General features: G+C 40.5%; 1 protein-coding gene across 1 annotated transcript; it reads right to left on the reverse strand.

The window, feature by feature from the left end:
* Positions 1-13,465: 13,465 nt before the first annotated feature.
* On the reverse strand, positions 13,466-23,405 carry ca4a (carbonic anhydrase IV a). Its single transcript, XM_042093467.1, has 8 exons — positions 23,291-23,405; positions 19,360-19,404; positions 17,408-17,572; positions 16,852-16,997; positions 15,393-15,485; positions 15,214-15,280; positions 14,951-15,117; positions 13,466-14,208 (listed from the first exon to the last, which is right to left on the reverse strand). Exons 1-8 carry the CDS (start codon positions 23,349-23,351, stop codon positions 14,029-14,031), a joined length of 924 nt encoding a protein of 307 aa, XP_041949401.1. The 5' UTR covers positions 23,352-23,405; the 3' UTR covers positions 13,466-14,028.
* Positions 23,406-27,087: the final 3,682 nt, after the last annotated feature.

A 27,087-nucleotide genomic window follows, 5' to 3' on the forward strand; every position in this document is an offset into this window, starting at 1 on the left:
CAATCTGAATCTAATACAACTAATCCGGCGAGTCAGCCGAATCAGCCGGCTACTTTGTGTCGTTTGTCATGAGTGGATCTGTAGACTAGCGAGTAGGCTAACTCTTGTCAAGGTGAAAAGCAAATCCACAACAAAAGCCATGCTTTCACTTCTGAAATAACATATGTTCTGCACGCATAGCCTACTTTAAAATGCAATTAGGTCGCAAAGACAGTCCGAAACATTGCAAGCTCTGTATGGAGCTGCTTGATAGGCTAGCCTACCTGGGTCAGTCGGATCAGCTGGGCGGGCCGGTTACGTTATGTTGTTAGTGCGAGTCAGCCAAATCAGCCGGCTACGTTGTCATGACCACTCATGACATCTTTAGACGAGCAAGTAACTGGGTCAAAGACAAAACTGGGTTTTCAAGCCTCAAAAAAAATAAAAGTATTCAAGAACTCAGAACTTTTTGTTCTTTCTGGACATTATAGTGTATATTATGTAATTCAAATATTTTCTGAACAAAAAAAAGTAGAAAACATACATTTTTACTCTGATTTCTAGAAAACAACCCCTAAAACGTCATTCAGTGTAATACATTTTAAAATACAAAAAAATCTTGGCAGGCATAAAAAGATTTAGAGAAGGTGTTTGATTTATTAAAGCACTATATATAAGGACTGCATTGCCATTCCAAAATACTAATTAATTGTAATTTGAAACCTTTACATTCGGCAAATATTATTTCCACCACCAGGTTTTACCCATTTGTCAGGAATACATTTTTGCACCAAAGTGAATTCTGTTAAAAAAAACAATATTATTTAGTTTAATTTCATATTTTGAATTTGCATTATGCCACTATTAGCACAACTATTGTTGTATTGTTATCATTAGACTAAACTAGACACAATCCTGAGTAAATGATGCAGCAGAAGATATTGTCAAAGAATAATCATTTTTTATTGAACATTTAAAACTTAACAAATAAAGGAACATTTAAAATGAGATGAACATCAAAAAACATTCTTTAATTATTCCAAAAAACTTCTCCCAGTCTCCATGGTTAAGCTTGGACTGCCTCGTTGTAAGGGACTCTGGCTCAGACACAACAGCCTTGATGTCCTCTCTGAAATTTGAACACTTTGTCTGCTATGTCTGGCCAGACAAATGCGTTTTTACCATCTGCACTCTGGTGCATGCAGTTGACTTCTACCTCCCCTGCAACTACTTGCTAGCCTGGAGGACCAGACCCAATCTGCAAGATTAAGGGTCTGGCCACGAATAACTTAATGGCCCAACTCGAGGGGCGGCACCAAGCACGCATTTGAAAATCTCACTGCACGCAATTGGATAACACTATACGATCAATGTTAACTGACTGATTCCGGACTTCGACTGCAATTGGATAACACTATGTCTGTCATCTGTTTAGCTCGCCTCTGGCCCATCTATATAGATAGAGATAGATAGATAGATAGATAGATACTTTATTGATCCCCAAGGGGAAATTCAAGGGTCTCAGTAGCATACAGATATCACACACAACATGCACTTACAGCAGAAATGGTAAACATAAGTATAAGTATAAACATATAATATAATATATAATAATAATAATAATAATATAATAAACATATAATATATATACATATCAGATACACAGATGTGATTGGTCCCCCGCGATGCAAGGGGCAAAAGTTACGTGCATCATTACTCGTTGCCAGAGTCTCTCGCTGAGCAAATGTAGAGGTCCTCTGGCTTCTGTATGTCGCCTCCCTTCTTCACATGCTTGGAAGGCATCTAGAAAAATCAATAAAAAGTGATTTTAAAGTTTAAAAACATTTCATTATTAATCATTTTAAACACATTGTTTATTAAAATGTAAATTACAGATACTATTAGGGTAATATGTTACATTAACTTAATCATAAAATGTGCATTATAATAATAATAGCAATAATAATGATAATCATATATTTTATTACAAATATGATTATTAATGCATTACTACATTATAATTACTGTATTACTACATTATTATTACTGTCTCACTACATTATTATTACTCATTATATTAATGCCACTGCTTTACACTGAATGACATAGCCATTACACTGAATGACATAGCCATTACACTGAATGACATTTTAATAATTAATCATATTTTACAGGCAAACAGTTAGCCACCTATATCAAACAATGACCTTGATCTACAAAGTTTATAACAGTTATTTACTAAATACACTTGTTTAGATGAATATCTAACAATAAAAGTGTTTCCCGGAATTACACTGAATGACATGTGGATTTGTATATCAAGTTACCACAACATGAAAAGGTGAAAATATCAAATATATAAGAGAGCTAAACTCACCTTACTGTGTCACCTCAGGGGTCTCCAGGGGTCCTTTGATGATGTCACTGATTGTCACATGACAATCTGTGGCTTTTGATGTCATTACACTGAATGACCACTAATGAACTGACTATTTGGGACAAAAGTCCCCTAATGATTTCAATATCAAAACATAACAATAACTCAATGTCCTTTTAGTATATCAATCCCAACACTCATAAAAATGTGCCAAGGTAATTAAAATGTCATTTTGTATGTTATTTTGAAATCCGGACCATTACACTGAATGACAATATTGCACTTCGTGACATTATTTCCAGAGTGCGAATTACCCCACCATAATTGGGGGGTACTGCTCCTTCACTTCTTCTATGACTATCATCCACTACCATATCAATCCCCATCGTGATCACCAAGTGCAACATGTGTTGTGCAACACACATACTAGGTCTAAACATGCGACAAACTGATAATCAGTAGGCTACAGAATATCTCATTGTTATATCCAAAAGAGAACTGTTTTGATCAACTCTCAAAAGTTAGAAGTTAAGTGCACTGAAATACCATTCTAATTAGTAAAAGTAATACCTTACAAGAAGCCTATTGCCTATTTCATGACATATTGATTTGGTTTATTTTTAGATTTCATAAGACCTGGAGGTAAGATCCAACCCTCTCTAGGCCTACTGTATAAACAGAAACCAATTATAGTCTATGGTAGTCAGAGTGTCAAATCAACACAATTGTCTAGAGATATGTAAAACCTGAGCAATCTTTAATGTGATTAAGGAGCATACTATGAAAAAAACATACTAGCCTACCACAGAAGAACTACAGAGCGGTAACCTACAAGAATCCGATAACCAGAATGTAAAAACAATACTAACCAATTAAAAACAAATTCAAATACTAGCATGTAGGCCTGCTATTTAGCCTAGGCTACTTGGCTCTTTTTTATGTTTCCACAGGTTTCACTGATGTTATGTAGGCTTAGCTACATCAGACCCTCTTGTGCATAATATAAAAACAACACAGGATCTGTGCCAAACTAATTTCAAAAGGGCACAATAATTTATTCAAGATAAAATGAGAATGGACACCTAGGCTATGGACTGGAGTTCATCTCCTTGGAAATTACAATTGATTTTACCTCACTACAATGTAAAACTAGAATGTAATGCCAGAGGAATTACAATAGTGGATGGAAAGCTGCTGGCTTAATGTTGGTGGGGAAATTCCTTGAAAAAAACCCCCATTAAATCACTTAATCTTTGAGTTCATACAAACCCTCATACCAAAAGACCTTGTGTGTCAAGGCGTTCTTGAGATATAACACTCAAGGTGTTTTTGAGCTTGACATTTGACCTTTGACCTCCAACATCAATTCACTTCATCTTTGAGTCCATACAAACACTCATACCGAATTTCAGGCATGTATGTCAAGGCATTCTTGAGATATCGCACTCAGAGTGTTCATTGACTTGACCTTTGACCTTTGACCTCCAACATCAACTCACTTCATCTGTGAGTCCATACAAACACTTGTACCAAAGATTCTATAGTTAACTAAGATGAATCATAAGACGATTCACCAATGGAACGAAATGGCACTAGTTCCGGACTCCTAAATAGGTGTGTCAAAACATAAACTTTTCTCTGAATAAGCAATAATAAAATATACATATAATTTTGTATACTATTTTACAGACATTGTTTGTGTGTGATGCCAATGAAACACTCTTTCGGACACGGAATGAATAATTTCATTTTGCCCCGTTAACCCAGCTAGCTAGCTAGCTAACGTTAGCAGAGTAAACGGAAAGTGAATGGGAACGTTCGCTAGCTAGCTAGCAGCTAAGAACTTTGGTTAAACTTATATATTGTTGCAAACAAACCTGAAGTAACATATGTTCAGCAACTTTGTGGTAGTCTACTAGTTCTAGCAAAAAATATGTTAGGTTAGTTTATCAACCATCTCTGAGTTTAGAGCCTCTGAGAACAGGTGGCTGTGCACCAGAGCTTTGAGGAGACAGTGTCAGATCACGAACAAAGCTATTTTTGTCTTTATTTGTTTCGTTGGAAAATACAATTTCAATGTTGGAATGTTAGGGAGACATGTGGCTTCTAGAAAATGGGTTCAAAACTTACATCGCTGAATGTAGGGCTAAGGGATTGGTCATATTCCGTGAAAATGTTAATTTCTCCCATAGGAATACATAGACACTGGACCTCCCGCTAGACTCCTAAATGGGCGTGACAGCTTCGAACCCCACGTCACAACGTGCCAGAATTTACCCTCTTATGAATAGTCTCGCTTTATCAACCGTCTCTGCTTGTACCAAATTTGAAGCATATGCGTCAAACCGTTCTGTAAGGGATAATGTATAGAACGCCGGTCATTACTGGGAAAATAAGTCCCGACAGGGCGAACCGGGCCACGACGCGCAGCGGAGCCTATTTGTTACCGTTCATCGTGGCATTTGCTGAGAAACAAATAGTTCGCAACAACACACGCTGCTGAACTTGAATCAAACATTCTTTAGAACACAGCTGATCAACCGTCTGCTTTCACTTTTGAATGAAGTTCCAGTCCTTGCGTAGTGATATGGAAGACGTATCAGAAGCACAAAACCCGTTGCCATTGACACGGGTAATTAAATGTTTGCAGCGGTAATTACATGAATATATTTTACCGTAGAACTTTGGGAAATCCCATTCAAGCCAATGGAGCGTTCTACTTGTCTTGTGAAGAGCCGTGTAATAAGGAGATATAATGCTCAAAGCATATGGAGACAACTCCATAGGAAACAACAGGGAGCAGGCATAAAATGACAAATTAATGGTTATTTATAGAGTTTATTAACTCAAAAAACCCTGACGGATAACCATGGTCAAACGTTTTGCATGGGGGACGTGTAATACTGATAGCCGGTACCCCGAGAGGCTAGAAAAGGGGGTCTATATTTTCATCAACAGTAGCCTACAGGATGTCTCTCGCGTTTGCAACAGCTCGATGTAATGTAGCCTAGGCTACTAAGCCAACAACGTGGGCACAGGTTCCCTGTTAAATCCCAAGATGAAAATGCTCATCAACCAACTACTATATTCTTACTACATCAAATATTAACGTAACCTAACATATCTTAGTATCAATCTTCCACTAGCTAGCTATCGATAGCTAGCATTAACGTCAGTGTTTTTTGCACGGCTACTCGCCACAATTGCTTGTCACCTTGTATGTATTCTAAAGTTTTGAATACACCCCTCCATAGCATAATTAAGTCCCTTTTGATAGCTTCTGGAGGAAAGTAAATCCTCTTATCGATCAAAACGTCCTCAAAGCCTGCTTTCATATACTGTCAGCTGCCATTGTCCACAATGTATTTTTAATCAAGTCTGGTTTGTTTGTCCGAGTTTTCACACGGTAACAATGGGGGGCGGGGCTTAGCGACAGCCTGGGAACTACTCTGGGAGCTTAACAAGCGCAGCTGCCTTTAGGCCATTATGACATCACAGCCTTTGAAGTTTATGGGGGAAAAATTAGCTTTTTAACATTTTTAATCCCCTATTTCTCAAAAAGTATAAACTTTTTAAAAAATCTGAAAAAATACATCTCTTGCCCCACTCCAGACCTTCAGAACGGTTATTTCAACATGTCTGTACGTTAAGCGGTTAGAGTCGCATTAATTCTTGAAAAGGTAAAAAGAAAAAAAGGTTATAATAAGAAGAAGCCAGGAGATTTCAAGATAGTGGATTCCATCCACTATAACAGTGGTCCCCAAACTACGGCCCGCCAACTCATTTTAGGTGGCCCCCCAAAACATGTCCGTGGTATATAGCATCTGGCTCGCACGGGAGTACGACATCGTCAAACTATAACCTCCATAATTTCTCCATTCATTCTCTATGGCGAGTCTTAACAGTACACATGTAATACTCTTTTTGTCCACTGGTGGTTGTTTTGGCGCTGTTTCACGTTTGCCATCGAAAACGGAATGAAATGTAGGCCTACCTGCAAACAATAAGAGGCCTATGCTGACTGCATCAGTGCTCAAAGTATTCTAAAAGTTTATCAATTATTTGTTAATAACTAACTAACTTCTATTCAAGTCATATTTCTGGGACTTTCTGGGATAATTATTTCTATTTTTTATTCACACGTTCAAATGTTCATACAGAGTTCAAAGTTCTCATCAGGTGAGTGAAAGTTAGAATGGTGGTCATTTCAGATGTGTTTGCCAGCACTTCATTAAACTCTCATAGTTTGATAACTTTAAATTATTTGTAGGATATTGCTTGTTCACAACTTGAGTCTTTTTATTAGTATTATTTAATTTGAGCTACATTTTACACTGATATGGCATGGTGGCAACATAAACACAGCTAGCAAATGTAATGGAATATTCAACTAAGGTAGACTGCTATTGTTCACAGCACTAAGCTATTTATGGTTGATATACTCCGAGTCTCTGGCCCTCTAGAGCCAGGCATAGTGAGCTGGCCCTCGGAAGAAAAAGTTTGGGGACCACTGCGTTAATACATGAAGGTTGTAAAATATCACATTTTCAACAAGCTAGACGTCTGCTAGCAACTTACATTTACCCATGCACGTCAGCAGCAAACCGAATTTAGGCTACTGGAGGAATCTACCTAGCGTTTTGTCATTCAAAGTTGACACTTGGTTGAGAAGTTGAAGTCGTTCTCTATCCATAGACAGTAAAAGAAGTCTCTATCTCCGTTGCTTCTAGCGCCACGGTGGTTGTAAATGGTATGGTCCATTATAGGGGTGTCTGAAATCGCTTTACATTAAAATTTTCCTAGTAAAAATAGGAGTTGACTTGTATTGTAGCCAACTGTAATGATATTTTTTCACAATATCAGAAAATATATCTGACCCCCCCAAAACTGATATTTCTGTCTCTTTGGGGGGTACTGGGTCTTCATTGGGGGGTATAGTACCCCCGTACCTCCTGTAATTCGAACTATGATTATTTCTGCACTTTATTTTCATTACATCTTAGTGAAATAATAAAGTAGATAAAGAAGTTTCACTTTATATGCTATTGATGTATTTAATTATCTTTTTTGTTAATTTAATGTATCCGGACCCCAAAAAAGGCTCGTCACGTCTTTGATCCGCCTCCTCGTCAAGATTAAAAGAAAATCCACAACAAAAGCCATGCTTTCACTTCTGAAATAACATATGTTCTGCACGCATAGCCTACTTTAAAATGCAGTTAGGTCGCGAAGACAGTCTGAAACATTGCAAGCTCTGTATGGAGTTGCTTGAGTAGGCTAGCCTACCTGGGTCAGTCGGATCAGCCGGGCGGGCCGATTACGTTATGTTGTTATGAGTGCGAGTCAGCCGAATCAGCCGGCTACGTTGTCATGAGTGGATCTGTAGGCGAGCGAGTAACTCCTCGTCAAGGTGAAAAGCAAATCCACAACAAAAGCCATTCTTCCACTTCTGAAATAACATACAATGTTCTGCACGTAGGCATAGCCTACTTTAAAATGCAATTAGGTCGCGAAGACAGTCCGAAACATTGCAAGCTCTGCTTGGAGCTACTTGAGTAGGCTAGCCTACCCGGGCCAGTCGGATAAGCTAGGCCGGTTACGTGCATTGTGAGTGCGAGTCAGTCGAATCAGCCGGCTACGTTGTCATGAGTGGATCTGTAGGCCTAGACGAGCGAGTAGCCTAGTTTCTACTCGTGTCAAGGTGATAATAATAATAGGCCTAATGAGATACTTAGTAGTAGTAGTAATAATAATAATAATAATAATAATAATAATTTATTCAATGCAGGGCATTTCTACGTTCCTGTTTCTATGTCTACATTGAAAGTCAATTGCTTTGGCTACACTAAGTTAAGACAATAAATAAACAGTCTGGCTCAAACTGCTTTCTTTCCCGTGAGTGGATGGAAGTTTTGATTATATTATATTATATTATATTATATTATATTATATTATATTATGCTACCTAACAGTAGCTATTATTAATAATAATATTAGTTGCCTAGTATTAGCAGCCTATTAATACGTTATTAGAATAGATTCCTAGTAGCCTACTATTAGTAGGCTATATTGTAGTGGTAATAAACATTGTAGCAGAGTAGCATTAGACCTAGGCAAACTTTTCTATTGTTAACAAAACAACAACAAATAATTAATTATTATAATATAGGCTACCCTATTATTATAATATAGGCTTCTCTGTCAATAAGGTCAATTAATTCAAATAGGTTTCTTTAGACTTACTTGACAACATGTTTTCAGGTAGTGTCATAAAGCCCTTCCCCCCTTCTCTTTTGTAATATATCTGGCTGTTTGACCCTCTGCCCTGTGGCTGCACGAAAAGCTACATGAGTGAAGTTGCCGCGGTATGTACTTGACCGGCCCCCTTACCCCAGTAACAGGCTTATCTGATTGGGAGGTAAGGGGGTAGTCCCCATACCCCACCTATTGTCCCCAACCCCCAAGTCCAAAAACACCTCAAAGAGAAGTGACAAGAAAAGTGAGAGTGGTGTCAAGACAATTTGGAGGTTAATTTCAAGAAGTTTCTGAACATGAGCATCAGAAAGATGAACAATGTGTGGATGCACTTCGACCAGGAGAGCAAACTCTAAAGGCTAAATGCAAGTACTGCAAAAACCTGGTTTCAAATCATGGAGGATCCACATCCAACATGAGAAGACACTTTGAGTGAGTGACTCAGAATAACCCGGATCCTTAAAAGGAATCGAGTTTGACAGGCCTAATGAGAAAACTTTTAAGAAAAGACGGGCTATATGGACCCAACCAACTCTTCTTGGGAGGGGAGAACAACCCATGCAGAGGCTGTGGTGTTAGGCATAGAATGTGAACGTGTGTAGCCAACTTTAAGAGAAGATAGATCAACGTGGCAAATGTCAATATTTTTCCCTCGACCGGCCCAAAAGTGAAGCGGCCCAACGGGAATTCTCCCGATTCTCCCGATTACCCACTCCGGGCCTGGTGTTTGTACCTCCTGTTCCAGTCTAGAAGATAAAGGGATCAAAACAGGGTCTCTGCAGAGTATACCTTACCACTGTGCACACCACAATCACCACATCATTTTAGTCAGAAGGCCTTGGGGCAACAGTCATGTCATACTGTATATCACGCTCTCTAGTAGTTAAAACAGACCTCATCCCGTTAGGGAGAGATAAGTCAAGGAGCTGCATTCCCCCTGAGTCAGTGCTCTTTCACCTTCCCCAGGAAGCTACTGTGTTGGTCATCATTAATGTTGTGGAAAGGGACAGATAGTGTTTGGACATCTCTTTAAAGTTCTATAGGTTGTTTTGGCAGCAGTCTGCGGAAGTTGCTGGGCTTGAGGAAGCTCAAGTGGTTGATACTGTCAAGAGCTGTATTAAACAGTCAGCTCGACTGCAGATTAGTCACAAAGCTTGGGCTGCTGGTTATGTCATGTGCCTCTAGGCATTGCTGTTTCTCAATGCATACAACATACAAGAACATCGCATTTGATCTCTTGAGTTGTAAATAAATAATGTTTTACTTTGGGGTTGCCTTGTGTGGATCCTTAACATGACACAGAGTGACAGTTGGATTTAATGTTTATATTTTTAGCACTTCTCAGCTTCTTTGATATTTAAACTGCTCGTGTTCAAAAATAAACACTCGATTGCAACCCCTCACATATTATCCCCTAAATAACAGTTGGACTGGTCTGACTACACAGGCACTGCTGATCTAATGGAAGCGTAGCCATGTCTGGAGTCTATTACAAACAGGCCATGTGTCAGTGACCCTTTGACTTTGCTCTGTTTGAAGATTATGTGCTCTGAGTTGACTGATGGATATGAATGTCTTGAGGGTTGTAAATGTCTAGCTCGACAAAATCGGCACGGTCACCCATTTCTGTGGGTGTGGTAAATATCCAATGCTGCAGTGACATAACAAACAAGCAACACCAACAGCTTTGTTTGTTTTTTGGCTTGAGGGTTGACCTCTGTCCAAATGTTGTTACTTTTCTGTCGGAGCCCCTGCGTGTGTGATTGTGTGTATTTGTCGTTTGCCCCAGTTCTTTGGGAGAGGCCCCCGCAATGGAGGCCTTCTTCTTAGGAGCCTCTCTCCACCTTCCTTAATCTCATCATCGCCTATCTGATGGGCGTCTTGTAGAGGCACAAAGGAGCTAGAGGATGCCTCTGGTTTCTCCTCTAGAGAATGGGGCCCTTTGTCCAGAGCGGGGGCCCTTGCCACCCTATCTGTGGGGCCCTCAGGAGGCATTGGAGGCCTTAGCCAGTCGGCCATATCCCATTGACATGTGGCCAGATCAAACCACGATGCTGGATGGGGTGTGGGTGGGGGGGGGTGCCCCTTCACATCTGAACCTGTCATCCACGGAGCTGCATCCTTGCTCACCTCTCCCACAGGAGCAGAGAATTTCCATCAGCAGGGGAATCAGAGCCTTTCATTAGCTTAAAGGACCCCACCCTTTGTTTAGGCAGCATCGGTTGTCTGCCACCCCCCCCCCCCCCCCCCCCACATCTGTCACAATGAGGCTTTTGATTCCTCCACGGCTGGGGCAGTGAAGAGATGGACGGAGAGAGACGGCGAGCTCTCTCCCAGGCCCAGGTGGCGTGGTCACTGCGCTCCCGGAGAACGAGGGCACAGGGCAGGAGTAGCCAAGCACTTACCTGACGTCACTGCTTTAAGAGGAGGGGTGTGTGCTTTTTTTTCAAATGCTCTGGTGTGTGTGGTTGTGTAGGTAATGTGCAAATGCAGGTCAACGTTCCTGCTTTCCTGCCTATTTTTGTGCTGCCCCAGACAGAAGTAGCACTGGAGTCTGATGGATTGACTTTAGGTGAAGTGGAGTTGGGGGTGAACAATCTGTTTTGAGTTATTAGTCTGCCCCACTGTGTACAAGTCTGGGTCTCTGAACTTGAGTGTTGTGTAGTGTACTTTGGTCTGCGACAGCCTCAAGCATCCAGTGCAAGTCAATTAGAAAGGGATTAGACAGAGATATCTGTTGGCATTTCCCATTCGGCTGTCTGACTCCTTGTGCAGCAATCCAAGAACCACATTGCACATTGCACCGCCACTTTATATGGCACTGGTAAAACTGACTATTGAGGGGGACCTGTACTGTGGGAATGCTGCATTTCTGATACAAATTCATAGCCTGGATTTTCCCATGCTGCCTTACGCGCGTGATTTTATTCACGCTGCTAGGCAGCCTGGATTCCATGGACTTCGTTTTCACCTCAACAAAGGAACCAATCACAGTACGGAGGGAGGGCAGCAAGACGATGATGACACACCAAAGCCGTAATGAGCTACGTACAGACGCATTTGATAGACATTCGTAGCGCCCAATAAACGGCTCTGGGCATTCGTAAACCACATTTCAAATACGAGAAAATGAATGTCTAGTTCCCAGACCCCATCTCAATGAGATGGGGTTTGACGTTAGCCAGGCTAACAAATTCATGGAATTTATGGAGTATTTCTGTGTGTGTGTGTGTGTGTGTGTGTGTGTGTGTGTGTACATGCTTGTGTGTGTGCATTGGTTGGCCGTAACCCTCTTGCCATTCTTTCAAATTCAAGTGCTTTAGCATCCATTGTGACATTATAACCTGTTCTGTACAAGTAAAACAGACCATACAGACAATACAAAACAGCAGGATCATTTAAAAAGGCAATTCAGTAGTTTATTATTGTATTGGAACGCATCCCTCTATGTCATACTTCTACATGAGCAGAAATTTGCCATTTTCTACACAGTCATCTCACTACAAGTCTTTATTTTTCTATTCTCTTTCTTTAACTGTTGATTCCAATTAAGATGACTTAAAAAAAATGATAGGCTGTCATACAACGGGTACACACATCAATACAAATAACAAAACAGTGTCCTTCTTCATGTTATTATAGACATACATAAATACATAAAGGTGTGCAAATGACTCAATATAAAAAATAACGAGGTGCGTTAACAATGGATAGCGTACATGATCCTTGTTTGGTCCGCACATTAATCTTCATTTTTGACAAAATAATAATATCCACATACAGTATATCATATCACACCTGAATACATTAGAAGCCCTCTATACTGACAAGATAAACTCAAATAGGGTATAGATTCACAGTAAGTAGCATTCAGTGCATCCGAGACCCTGTTAAGCAAGTCATAAACACAATTCATGTGTTCTCAAACATGGGGAAATGTAGTGTATGGACAAGATGGACAAACAGAAAGCACCTGGTGGAGTTTGTTCTGAACATAACATGGTCATTTCAGTCGCAAATGTCTACCCATTTCCTTCATAACAGGACAGAACACCTGGCAAAACATGCAAAGACTCCCTAAGAAACACTTATTACGGAATCTCACTGTTATCACAACATTGGTTCAGCACGGCTATGTTCATGGGCACTCTTGGGCACTCAACTGAAGGGTATGCTAAATGACTTGAAGGCCTAAATTCCAGTTTTTCACTCATCTGCTTATGGAACTATCTCTAACCTTGTATCGTTTCAGTTCTGAACGCTCCCCTCCCTTTTTGTTATTTGTTGTTCAGTAAGAAACCTGCCTTTTTAGGAATCCTCTCATAACATTAAGCGTTAATACGTGTCATGTGGAACGCCTGATCTATTTTCAGCAGATTGTGTGTGTGTGTGTGTGTGTGTGTGTGTGTGTGTGTATGGGGGTGCATGAGAGGTGTTAGATGGACTCACAACCCCCAGCTCTGCATCATCACCTCCTGAAAGTCCTGCGGGTGACACGGGAGGCAGCTCTGCAACTCGGCTCAGAACGGCGTGGAAGCGTTCCTCATGTGTCGCACAGCCTGCGCCCTTGTGTGCCCGGTGATTCACGCCGCGAGGTGATCCGACCCAAATTTAGCCCCCCCCCCCCCCCCCCAGGCTGTAGCTCGGGAATGGCTATGTTGACGGCTCCGTTTAGTGTGTGTGTGTGTGTGTGTGTGTGTGTGTGTATGTGTGTGTACTTCTCTCTCTCTCTCTCTGCATGTGTGTGTCTGTGGGGTTTCTCCCTTGCTTTGTGTGTTACTGTGTGTGTGTGTATGTATGTGTACGTATGTGTTTGTGTGTGTATTTGTGCATCTGCCTCTCTCGCTCTCTGTCTGTTTCTCTCTCTGTCTCTCCCTGTGTGTGTGTGTGTGTGTGTGTGTGTGTATGAGTGAGTGTATGTGTATTTGTGTGTTTGTGCATACTTGGCAGTGTACGAGCGAGGTCATGCATTCTCGTCCCCCTTTTCCCAAATGCCTGGAGCCAGAACTGGAAAGGGTTTAAGAGCGCGCCTATTGATAGCGATGAGCTTTTCACTCTTTCCATTCAAGCCATGCAAAGCCCGTAGGTCTGACGTAAGTGAGCGGCAGCTTCTCCTGCACGTGCCCACCTGAACGGTTGGTGTGGTGGGGGTGGGGGTTGGGGGGTGTTATCTAACAGCCACTTGGGCTTCATCTAATTGACTTGTTATTAATCTGCAAGGGGCCTATGGCTCGCAAATCACTTAGGAACGCGGAGATGTGCTAATTTTCAGAGAGGGGGGGAGGTGGTGGGGTTGTAGTGTTTTTGATTGCTTCACTGGTTTTGGTTACTTGGTTTGGGAGACTTGGTAAGAACTCATTGTGTTCATGCGTGGATACGGTGCGCCCTGGTTGGAACCTCAACCCCCCCTCCCCCCCTTAGTTGGGGTGAGACAGGCGGAGGGCCATGACCACAGCACCCACCAGGAGGGCGGCGCTGGACAGAACGGTAGCGCTGCCCGATCGGTACACCAGCCGTCCGTTGAGTGGCTGCACCGGCCGGAATGTGTCGACCATGCTTTTCCCACCGTCGAACTTTAGTCTGGAGAATTCACTGAGCTGTGAGGGGATAAACAGAAGTGTTGTTGAACAGTCAGGTTATAAAACTTTATGTGAGAATTAAAAATACACACAACGATAACAACAACATCATAATAAAGAATAATGAAAGAAACATATGATATAATTTGCAAATGATAATCAACTGATGTTAAAATAAATAAAACAATGAAATAAAATGATATGTGAGCATAATACAAGCAATAAAAGGACACATTAGAAGAAACCCATAAACACTCAATATGTGATGTATGCAGTTTCATAAAAATAAGTTTTATGAGCAGTTTTAAAAGCTGAAACTGGGGAACAGTCCCAATAAATAACCTCCATAAATAAGCTCCAGAGTCTGGGGGCCATTACATAAAAACACCTGTCCCCTTTCATTTGAACTCAGACAGTGGAACGACCAAGGGAATGAGATCAGTAAATCTACAGGGCCCATTGACTGTGAGAATCTGAGAGCAGAAAAACACAAGAGACCCGCCTCTCATACAGTCAGGACTCACACAGGCAGGATTGCTTAAACACAATCAGTGTGTCTTTGAAATATCTGAACTAACACCGTACTAACCAGTAGGACTTGCGCAGGTGTACGTGCGGGTGGGAAACTTGGTGTGCTGTCTGCCCTAAGAGATATGCTTAATTTATTGTGCATTACTAAGGTCTCCTGCCTGCCCAGGCCGTGCTCTGCTGTTCTGCATGTGATCACTTTTTTTCTGCTGGTGGTGTGAGTGTGCCGTACCTGGCTCTTGGCAAGGGGGATGGCATGCTCAAACACAGTCCAGACCACAGCCTCTGTACAGCCCGGGGTGGTGAGAGAGCCCAAGTAGCGGTAGTAGCTGGTCATGTTGACCTCGTTGAGGATGAGCTGATGTAGGGAAACGGAATGTGGGAATTCTGCTACGGCATCTGCAGGCAGACGAAAATGTCAATGTCGTTTCTCTGGCTTGTGATAGACTTTTTTCATTTAGGAGCTGAGTTTACTGTAAGTGCATTTATATTCACCTTTGTTAACGACGCTTCCCAGAGTTGATATGAAAGGTTCATAATTTCTATTGACAGCTGTTGACGGCTGGCATAAGAAAAAGAAAAAATGTGTTTAATATAACATCCTAAATCCATTAGCTATATCTTATAACGCAAAAGTACTGTATCATATATTTATATTCGTTTTGCAGACTGACCTCGTAGAAGAACCCAAGAACTGCTACACCACTGGGGTCCTTCAGGGCATCGCCAAGAGAGCTGTATTTTTCCTTCATGTGAACAATATGCAGCTACAGATACAAACAGGAAGGAGAATCATTAGACACAAATCCAGCACAACTGCGCCGACTATATACCATAGTATCATTGCAGTCAAAGTAGACAAATATGGGACGATTGGATGAGTGTAAGCACTTTGGAGGACTCCATGCCTCTCCTATCTACAATTTAACGGGACTTTCATACCATCCATTACCGTTGTGAGATTTGACATCTTATTTAAAACATATCCAAGCACGTACTGTAGTGTGCCTCGACTTGGCTTTAACTCAAGGCCGTAGTCATGATGTCAACATTGGGGGGGACCAAATCTGTGGTGGGGTCTGAGGGCCATGCAAAAAATATTATTAAAAATCACGAACAAGTTGTTACGACGTTTTTTCCAACTTGTGTGCCGTCACCACATTTGATTCCTACGTTTTGCCTGCATGGATGCGCAATTGAGTGCGCATCTAAATAATATGCAAGATGCAACAACCATTTCTAAGAGGCCTATAAACAGGGTCATTCCTGGCATTAGTACTAGCATATGAATGCATTATTTATGTTGTAAGGCATGTGAAAGAAATGAATGACACAGGCTTGCACAAATTCATCATTTAAAATGAAACTTTTCACTTTCGCTATCATTGCGAGAATAGGTTACAATATGGAAAATGTTTCAAAGTTCCCATTGAGTCTGATCGGCTCCAAAAATGTATGGGATTTCCTTAGCCTGTGCTACACCTTTCTAACAAGTTTTGTGAGAATTGTGAGCTTTTGCGATATTGTTGCCAGCCCTACCTCACCGCAGTAGGGTCAGAGAGGGTTAAAGCGGAGCTAGTACAGTAATCAAGGATCTTTGGTAGGGTGCAGCAAATGGAAGCTTTTGAGCGCACGCCACTAACGAAAAACTAGGGTGACCAGATGTGCTCTTTTTCCAGGACATGTCCTCTTTGAGACCTTACAAATCGTCCAGAATTTTGTTATTCTAGAGCCTCAAACGTGTTTACAGCGAAATTGCATTGGGTTTTTCTCTGTCGTTCACAAATAAGTTCAAAATAGCCTTTTAAGGCAGTGTTTTCTCTTATGTCCTCTTTTTCACAAACTAAAAAGAGGACACAATCAGGTCACCCTAGAAAAACAGAAAAAACCACCAGGTCAAACCACTCAGGGGTGTAGGCTACTCTGGAACCATCACTAGGTCACTAATTTGTGCGTTATTTATGTTTGATTACATTTCAGATAGTGGTGGTTGTTGGTTTCCTGGTTTTCCTTTTTTCTTTATTTATTTTTCTATGTCCGTATATTGGGGGGGACATTTTGGTCATATTTGAATATTGGGGGGGACACGTCCCCCTCAATGTCTATGGTGACTACGGCCCTGCTTTAACTCACCTCCATAGGGTACTGCTCCCCATCCACTGTGTGCTCTGACCCCGGCCCGCCATTCTTGCCCCAGTGCAGATGGAACTGGACAGCCTTGTAGACCCCATCCAAGTCTCCTCCACGCACATTTGCCTCATGCTTGATCTCCACCTTCACTGCAGGTGTAAACACAATCAAACCCATGGTGTCATGGTGATATTATGATGACCTCAGATGTTTTTCAGATGGACTTCTAATGATTTTAAAGATAGAACTTTGAATTGAAGGTGAAAGTCTTGAGTGATGTCTAGAGCTTGACCTTGAGCTGCCCAGCAGGATGTGATGTCACCGCATTATCTAGCAGGACATTCCCATCCTCAAGGTCACCCCTGGCAGTAGTGCTACAGTAAGTTCAAGTTTGTCTTTCCATTAGGCTAGGATGTAGGCTACATAGGTTGCGAAGATCATATATTTTCCAGTGACAACAAAGGGACACACCTCGTGCACACCTTATGCATACAGAGATAGGGTGACAGGAGAATTCCAGAGAGTTATCCCAGGATAAAGCAAAGAAAACAGTGCTCACCAGAGTGGCCATTGTTTTTGAGGGTGGGTTTGAAGGCGTGCTCGTAGCCCTTGAACTCGAAGGGCGTGAGGCGTTCATCAGGCAGGGTCTTCTTGGTCACAATGTTAATGGGAGACTGCCTCTGGCGTCCACACTCTGGATTGACCTCATGCCACTCAAGGGGTCCTTCAGGAGTAACAAATATAGCCTAGGGTTAGTTGGACTAAACAGGTGGGAGCATACAGAGTAGGTAATTATGACCGCCGCGCAGCGAAGCGGCGGTCATATAGGTTTAGTCAGATTTTTTTTTTTTCTTTTTCGCATGCCCAAATTTCCGTCAATGATTCCCGGGACACTGAAAGACCGGGGTACACGAAACTTGGTGGGCATGTAACCCCACATGGATAGCATGGAACCATCGTTTTTCGTTTTGATCTGTAGCCCCCCCGCTGGACTGGACCCCCCGAAAGGAGGGTAGGGCAGACACAGTTTTCTGTGAATATCTCGAAAACCGTAGGGTTTAGGAGGACCATTTTTTTTTGTATGTTGATCTCAAGGGGCCATGTCAACCCATTCCATAACCACTCATTTCATGTATAGCACCACCTAGTTAAACACAAAAAAGTAAAAATGAGGTGTTGTAATTGAAGGTATCTGTGACCTAACATAGTCAAAACTGCACGAAATTGGAAGTGTAGGATCATTATGACACCCTCTGTATGCACGCCAAGTTTTGTGGAATTCCGTTCATGGGGGGCCACACAATAAATTAATTTATGTTACTATACACCAACTGGCCTGTAGGTGGCCAGAGACAGTTTTCTGTGAATATCTCGAGAACCGTAGGGCTTAGGAGGTCCACCTTTTTTATGTATGTTGGTCTTAAGGGGGCATGTCAACCCATCCCATTACCACTTATTTCATGTATAGCGCCACCTAGTTAAAAATTAAAAAACAAAAAATTAGGTGTTTTCATCACAATATCTCTGGCCGACAAGGTCAAAACTGCACGAAATTAAAAGTGTAGGATCATTATGACACCCTCCGAATGCATGCCAAGTTTTGTGTACTTTCGTTCATGGAGGGCCTTACAATAAAATAATTTATGTGTACATTTAGTGACGTACACCAACAAGGATTCCCGGGACACTGAAAGACCGGGGTACACAAAACTTGGTGGGCATGTACCCCCACATGGATAGCATGGAACCGTCATTTTTCGTTTTGATCTGTAGCCCCCCTGCTGGACTGGACCCCCCGAAAGGAGGGTAGGGCAGACACAGTTCTCTGTGAATATCTTGAGAACTGTAGGGCCTAGGATGACCATTTTTTTCCGTATGTTTGCCTCCAGGGATCATGTTAACCCATTTCATGTGCACACATGTGCACAAACAGATACACACACACACACACACATACATTTACAGTAATCATACGTATGACACATACTCACACAGTAGACATATGTACGCTTGCATGCACAGGCACATACGCAGGCACACACACAAGCACGCACACACACACACACACACACACACACACACACATACACATACACACACACACACTCACACACACACACACACACACACCCACACACACACACACACACACACCCACACACATAACATAAACATAACACAAAAAATCAAGAATTTCTTAGAATTATGAACAGGCAAGATGGAGGTCGGGTTGTATAAAATGAATTTTACATGTGAAATCTATGTTTTGGTACTTGTTGTCTAGCAGATACCAGTGAGAATTGAGTGTGGATAATGCAATTTAGTGAGACAGTTAGAATCATATAGACCTTTCAGCGTGATTTCTTTTTGTGGAAAAAATGTGCTGGACTGGGCGGCGGTCATATTTTGTACCGCTCTGCGGTACATCTAGTTGGATTTGTGTTTGTGTTCAATTTCTAATAACTTGCAAAAGTCCTATTTCTAAATACAAACTAGGACAGCTGAACTCACCCTTACAATGCGTCTCACAAGGTGATTGACTTTGGTAGCACCAATCTTGAGAGAGAGAAAAACACAAGTCTATTAATATACAGTAGGGGATTCAATACAATCTCAATCTATCATTGACAATCAGAGCTGTTGAATTCCAGGATCTTGGTCATGCTGTCTCATTAATCATCTTTTCATTGACAGCTTAAAATGATATGAGAATTTGACAGCTATTGAAGTTTAACAGAATGCTTTCCCAAAATCCTCTTTAAAGAATGTAAGTCACTGACGACACTGATGACGTATCCAATTGGGTTTGGAACAACATGAGGCTCCAAGCCAAAATTGCAGCATGAAGAACAATAACAGTGAAGAACACATCCATTGAAAAGTTCCTAAAACAAATTTACAATGGGTTATCTGATAGTTCTAATTAATCATCTTTTCATTTGCACGTGGCTCAAAAATGAGATTTCATATGAGAATTTGACAGCTATTCAAAATCTGACATTTTTTTGTTGACAAGTCATTGATGATATTGATGACTTGTTCAATTGGGTTTAGAACAACATGAAGCCAAAAATGCAACATAGAACAGATATGAAGAACACACCCACCCAAACGTTCCTAAAATTACTCTCCCACAACTATCAGAGGGTTTATCTAGTTACAATGACTGAATGACAATAATCATACTCAATACTTGTCAAAGAAAAACAATTAAAACAATTGAATTTGGGGAAACACATTTCCGGGACATAGGAAGGACTCTTGACTTATTTCCGCTGGAAGTTTAACCACTTTTGTTATTATTTTTTTTAGATTTCAATCATATTTTTCAAATATGTAATCAATATTTATTTTGTTTCCCCTTTTGCAAACAAGGAATTGTTTCCACTTTGCCCAAAAGTCAACTGTTATCCCCGGCCATACAAAGTGCCCAAATACACAGGAATTCATCCCATTGTTTTAGCATCTCACGCAAGACACACAAGTTGTGGGCAGTGACTTTATCTTACTGCGTTATCTCAATGTATACACAGCTCAACCCTCTTCTACTCTAGGGGTCGTATGTTTGCGCGTGATAATATTTCACAAAGTTCCAAATTTCATTTTTTTTTGCACCAACGTTCCTATCTCAGAAAAAGACTATTTATGAAAAACATATGCCATTGAAAAAGAGGGGTAGAGCACCCCCCTCACACATACACACACACACATTTTAGTAGCAGACACAAGCTTAGAATTTCCTCTGGTGTCATGGCATAGGTAAGTCCTATGAATTTTATATATATATATATATATATATATATATATATATATATATATATATATATATATATATATATATATGTATATATATATACGGTGCTATGGTAGCGTGTGTGCAATGGTGGTAGTGCAAAAGTGAACAGCGTAGTTCAATAATTTTGCTTGTTGTTAAATATGACTATGGAGGGACAAGAATGACATGAAACAAGTGTTTACACTTAAACTTACTGTGTTTTCCCTCTGTGAAGCTATATAATCTGCACAAAACCTATACCTGACCTGCCATTCTTTTCACAATAGACAGGCAGACAGACAAACAGAGAGCCCAGTGGAGCCACTCCTACCATGTGCGGTATGTGAAATCCGTTATGCTATGTCCTCAACAAGATGGGGATATATGGGTGTGTGAAGGCGTTTACAAAAGTTCATCCTTGGCCTTATCCATCCTCAACCGTTTTTCAGCCTCTTTGGTCACATACCTTAAGAAGTTTCTAGATTTGCTATCACATCTGAATGCATCCTCACATATGAGATGTCCTAATACGCTACCCAACCAACCAACCAACCAACCAACTGATTCAAATGAAATATTGAGACTTATCTCTTACCCAACACTGATGGCATTTCTGTTAGAAGTATATTGTTAGAAAAATAGCATTTCAATGCAATGGGAATGAGCCAGTTGGAAATTTATCAAATTTGTTCCCTATTCACTCCGTGACATTATTCAGTTATTCACTGTCTGCTTAAGCTGTTTCACTTTGATCTCTAGCTGCACCGCGAGCAAAGTAACACTGAACAATGGGTCTCAATAGTACAGAGCGAAATCCCACGAGGAACCATTTGAATGACCAAGAAGTAGGAAACCGACAAAGAAAAGCAAAGGACAAAGATAAGAAAATAAACATTCTTATCTGCACTTCGTCTAGTTCAGAAAATAATTATAGACGGTCTCTGTGAGGTAGAGCTCTCCCTCAGCTCAATTCAGAGGGATCAAGGCGTTCGCGCTCCTGCACGTGTTTAAACAAAAATATACATTATACAATATGCTAAACTGGGGCCAGCAGACAAAACAAGTCTGGCTATATACATTGATCGTGTACGTTATATAGCTAGAAGAGAATGGCTACCTATACCCGCCAGACACGTTTAGTTTTGGGAGTCATCATTATGCCATATTTCTCTCCTTGCGCTCTTGTAGCCATATGAGAATCTAGTCGATATTGTGGAGAGATTTGTTACCACTGCGACATTATATACCCTTGTGGTCGCAAGAAAGTGACAGTGCAGTTAGCGCGTATTTTGTCTATGAATTTAGGGATAGTGACTGCAGGGGTGCCGAGTGACTGTTGCGTGCCTATTCATTGCGTCTACCTATGTAACCGAAATATCTCAGTTTCACAGAGATCACACATATATAAGAAAAGGGAACAAATCTCCTTTCAAAACTTTTGTAATTTCACTTGTCGCTTTTGTCACAACAGCCGCAGGGAACCGGAGTAAACGGTTTTTTTTGTACCGCAGCAAATCAATAATGGCTGAATAAATGCAACAATGAATGGATGTGACTTGTGTCCGCTGCCAGTGTGCATTTCACCGGCGCCGTTATCACGCTGCGCTATGGAGTAAGCTAGGTTCCTGCGCTCCGCTGTTGCCAACACGCAAATCTGTCTCATTGGCTCGTACAGAAATCCACCAAAAGAGGGAGTGCAGGTGCACAGCGGGGAATGAATGAACACGAATTCAAGTCATTATATGATTCGAGCGAAGAGCAATGGGAAATCGGTATAGTGTTCTATAAAATATTGTATTGTTCTTAGATGAAGCATCTATTATTATTTTAATATGTTTGGGATCGAATTTTCCTTTCTTTGACTGATATGACACAGCATGTTTATTGTGACATTTAGGTGTCCTTGGAAACAAGTGACGTGGGGAATATGTCTCATTAGATCAACATTGCTAATATTCTTGAAGTCTTGGACTGGGAGAAATGCATGTGAATTCTGACTATTAGAGGTGGCTAAAATACGAGCGTTACAACATTTTCCACGATAGAGATGGTACCAGGACTTTAGGTACTTCATAAGGGGTTTATGTTCAGCGGTCTAATAACATGTAGCCTAAGACATTGTGATACATGTTACTAAACTCTGAAGTGGCATATTCTGCTATTTCATCCAGTCGTAACTGCAAAATAAGAAAATACTGCGTAGGTATATCCCTGCCTATGTAGCCTATCTAGTCTCTGCGTCAGATATCACGTTTATCGACTGTTGACATTCTGTCGATGCAAGTTTGGAGATATAGCCTACTTTTGATAAAGACATGTATTTCAAAAGTATAAAAGCATTTTCTTTAGTTTTTGTGCGCATTTATGAAATATATGCAATATATGCACATTATGAAATATACAACTGAATGTCTACAAAACACTTCAGAAAGTAGCCTTTAATCAGCTAACAGGTTTCAATTTGACTGTAATCATAGAACAATAGAGAATGGTTCAATTAATTAAAATACTAATGTGAAGATGGCAAACTATTGACACTGCTCATAAGTAGCCACAAACGAATCTGCTTTGAAATGTCATATTCCTTGATAACTATAGCATAAATGTTAATGAATACATACAGACACATCTGTGAGATGTTGATATAAATATATGCAATAAACTTACCTCCACCATAGCTCATTTCAAAAAAGAATGCCATGAAAAAAGATGAAATTAGGGACTGCATCTTGAATTCCCTTCTTCACCAAACAAGGCAAAGGTAGGCTATGGGTTGTGTATAGAATGTGATCACTTTTTCAAGGGGGTCTAATACTTATCTATCAGGACAGGGAAGAAAGGGTGGCCCCTCCCCCTAGAAACGCACCTCAAATACTCATCACCACCCATAGCGTCCTTTCAAAGCTGTCAAATGCCCGCTGTGCTCAGAGATTTTATGATAACATTTTGATTACGCATGAATTTATAGCATACACAATTTGAGACGTTGTCCTTATTGAATAATAGTTTAGAAGTGTAGGAGTTCCTAGTGCTTTGCATAGAACAGGTTACCTTTCAATACCACATGCACCCCTGAGGTAAATAGAAAGAATAACGGTCCTTCTTGCCTAATAACCTATAATATTTTGAAAACTGAATGGTCACTTCTCATTCATTCGGTAACAGACATTCTTTCAATCTGCAATCCATCACTCAGCTCACACATAAATCTACACTAACTCTCTCTCTCTCTCTCTCTCTCTCTCTCTCAAACACACGTGTGCGCGCGCGCACGAACACACGCACGCACACATCAGCATGTAGACTTAGACTAAAAGCTCAAATTTGTTGCTATTTTGACTCCAAAAGTAACAGTTAAATGTCCACGGTGACTGAGTCAAACATCTGCTCTCTAAAAATGACCAAAGACGTTTTCTTCCCAATAATCCATAGGCTACCTTATGAACGATGTGTCCCATCATAACGCATCACAGTAATATGAAAAGATAACCAGTACGAAAGATAAATAATACGATTCCATGTTGTTGAACCAAATATTGCCATTTAAATGACTTTTCACTTGCACTTCTTTGGTAGTTTCATTGAAAACATAAACATTAAACCATCGGATATTAAACCTTATGGATCTATAAAATCAACATTTCTAAATACTTTTGTATCCATTCTAAATACTTTTTGTATCCAATCTAAAATTTCTACCTCAATAGGCCTATAGGCCTACAATAGCTGTGATTGTAATACAAAATAGGCTAGTTCATTTTACCCTATTATTTGTTCCCTAAAAGTAAAACTTCCTCCTGTTTAACAGCACTTCCTGTTACCTAATATGATGTAAGAGTGGACGTGCAGACTGCTTGTCGCAAACCGCTGCTTTATTCACGCATATACACAACCAATTACAAAGGGTATTAAACTATGGTAAGAACTCCACCCAGGTGTACGGCCCAGTTATTTCTTTAAAGACACGTTCAACCCTGGCCCTGAACCCTGCAGCACCCTCATACGAAAGAGATGTTTTCATTTGCATGTGGGTGACATCTACTGGACATCGCCAAACATTACAGAATCAAAGCCGTGCCATGTAGGCTATTGGGAGAGGTCAGAATCTATTCAAGAAAAAGCAGGGGAACACGCCGCTGTCACACTCTCACACTCTTACTTTGACGCTCTCAACACACTCGAGTTCATCCTTTGCCCAATCCCCTCACAATTTCAATTGGTCAGATAATATCACAAATTACAATACCTGAGTTTACATGGGTCAGACGACTCATTTCATTGTTTCACTTGCATAAAGAACGCTAAACGGATCCCCGTGAAGGCCTACCACTCGACACAGAGATGATTTAGCCTCTCCTCTGGGATCAAAGGGGACTCTCCAGTTACAGAATACTAACTTGGATCAAAGGGATGAAACAAACTCTTCAACCCAGGAGGCCATTGGTCATTTTTCTGGGGGTGATATTTACACACCCTATAAATGACCTCGTGGCATGCCTTGTGCACAATCTGTTGATATCAAGACTGGGTGCACATGACTACCATATGGGTTGGAAATATCTCCTCTGAGTTTATTGTTGTTGTTAAATATTGATATTACTAATCTCGTTTGGCATGCATGTATGTGTGTGTGTATGTGGCTTTCAATATTCAATAATACATAAACTATACCTATATCATTAGCTATCTGTGTCCAAGGATGCAGTGTGACTTTTTAGGAGGGATTAATGCTCTGAGTAAAGTTCTTGTGCAACAAGGAATAATCTTATAGAAGTACAGGTAGTGAACTTAAATGCTGTGTATCTATTGTTTAGCTTAGTGATTTTTTTCCCCGTTGTTGTTGTCAGAGGGGCCTGACATAAAAAGTTTGGGAATCAACCACTACACTATTGCAGAGGTGGACGAAGTACTCAATTCCTTTACTTAAGTGAAAGTATCAACACACCTTATCAAATATTACTCCAATGCAAGTGGAAGTTGCTAAATCACATTTTTACTTAAGTTGAAGTACAGAAGTACTTGCTTTTGAAAATACTTAAGTATTCAGAAGTACAAGTTGTCCTTTTTAACGTAATGGCCTTTAGTTCCTTACATCCAACAAAAATCATTTTACCTATTTTCATAACTTTGCAACTGTTCAAATGGATGCAATAATATAATTTAAATCATTATTCATTCTCTGTTCACAAATCTAAAAAACTTCACTGCCGCATATAATACCAGATAACTGAATTATGAGTAGATTATTTATTGCTTAATTGCTAACAGGTTGCTGCACAGGGGTTCTCTCAGGCTATTCTGATGGATGTTCTGATGAAGAATCTTGTCACTATTCAGCCAATTCAGCCAAGTTCAAATTGGACTATTGAAAAATACTTCATGCTCATATTTCAAATGTAGTGGAGTCAAAAGAACAGTATTTTCCTTTCAAATGTAGTGGAGTAAAAGTCACAAGTTTCCAAAAATATTATTAATAATTTTAATATTGATACTCAAGTAAAGTACAGCTACTCAAAAATCATACTTAAGTACAGTAATCCAGTAAATGTACTTAGTTACTGTCCACCCCTGCACTATGGTGAGGCACAAGGATGCCATGTGCTCAAGGATAACAGTTCAGTAATTAAAGGTGCAGTCAGCAATCGTACACAATTTGAACATTTTTTGTCACATTCAGCAGACATCTTCTCACAATCCGTTAGATGCCCATCCCGTGAGCATACTATAAGAAAACAGTCTCTGTAGGCAGCTCAGGCTCCAAGAACTGCCTGTCCCTCAAACAAAAACGAAACACTGTGTGGAATTTCTCTGGGAATAGTGAGGGATGGATGGAGGGATGAGCTATCTCTCTGGTGTGTTTTGTTTGGTCCTTGGTTAACATATAATGTATGTTATTTTGGACAAAAGCATCTGCTAATATGTTTAAATCTAAACATAAACATAAACAAACACAATGTCATGCGCAATCACTGACTTTACCTTTAATCAGTGGAAATGCATGCTTAGTTTAGTCCGTTGTCATGCATAGCCTACTGTACATAGAGCCTACTGTATCCTCCTGCATCCCACTCCTTGATTGCTTGTCTGGTCTGTTCAAGGTGTGTACAGGCCTTGAAGTCTCATAATAACTGCAGTAATATTAACGCTTATAAAACTAAACATGCATCCTTTAAGTCATAGAAAAACACCACATATTCCCTCCTTTGAGGCTAAACTAGCCTCACTCTACAGCAAGCATAAATGACATGTCGTGACCTAATACATTGTCAAGGCATTTTTTTTTATCCAGGCACGCGTGAGCATTTACTAGGGAACATTGTGTATGGGTAGCACCCTTCATAAGTGATGAGTATACAAATTTTCATTACCGTAAATGTAAATGTAAAAAAATATATAAAATGTAAAATGTAATGTATCACTACCTAATCTGATTAAATGATGACTATGCACTAGTACTATCAAAT

This window comes from Alosa sapidissima, chromosome 5 (assembly GCF_018492685.1).
Source record: "Alosa sapidissima isolate fAloSap1 chromosome 5, fAloSap1.pri, whole genome shotgun sequence".
Classification (NCBI taxonomy): Eukaryota; Metazoa; Chordata; class Actinopteri; order Clupeiformes; family Clupeidae; genus Alosa; species Alosa sapidissima.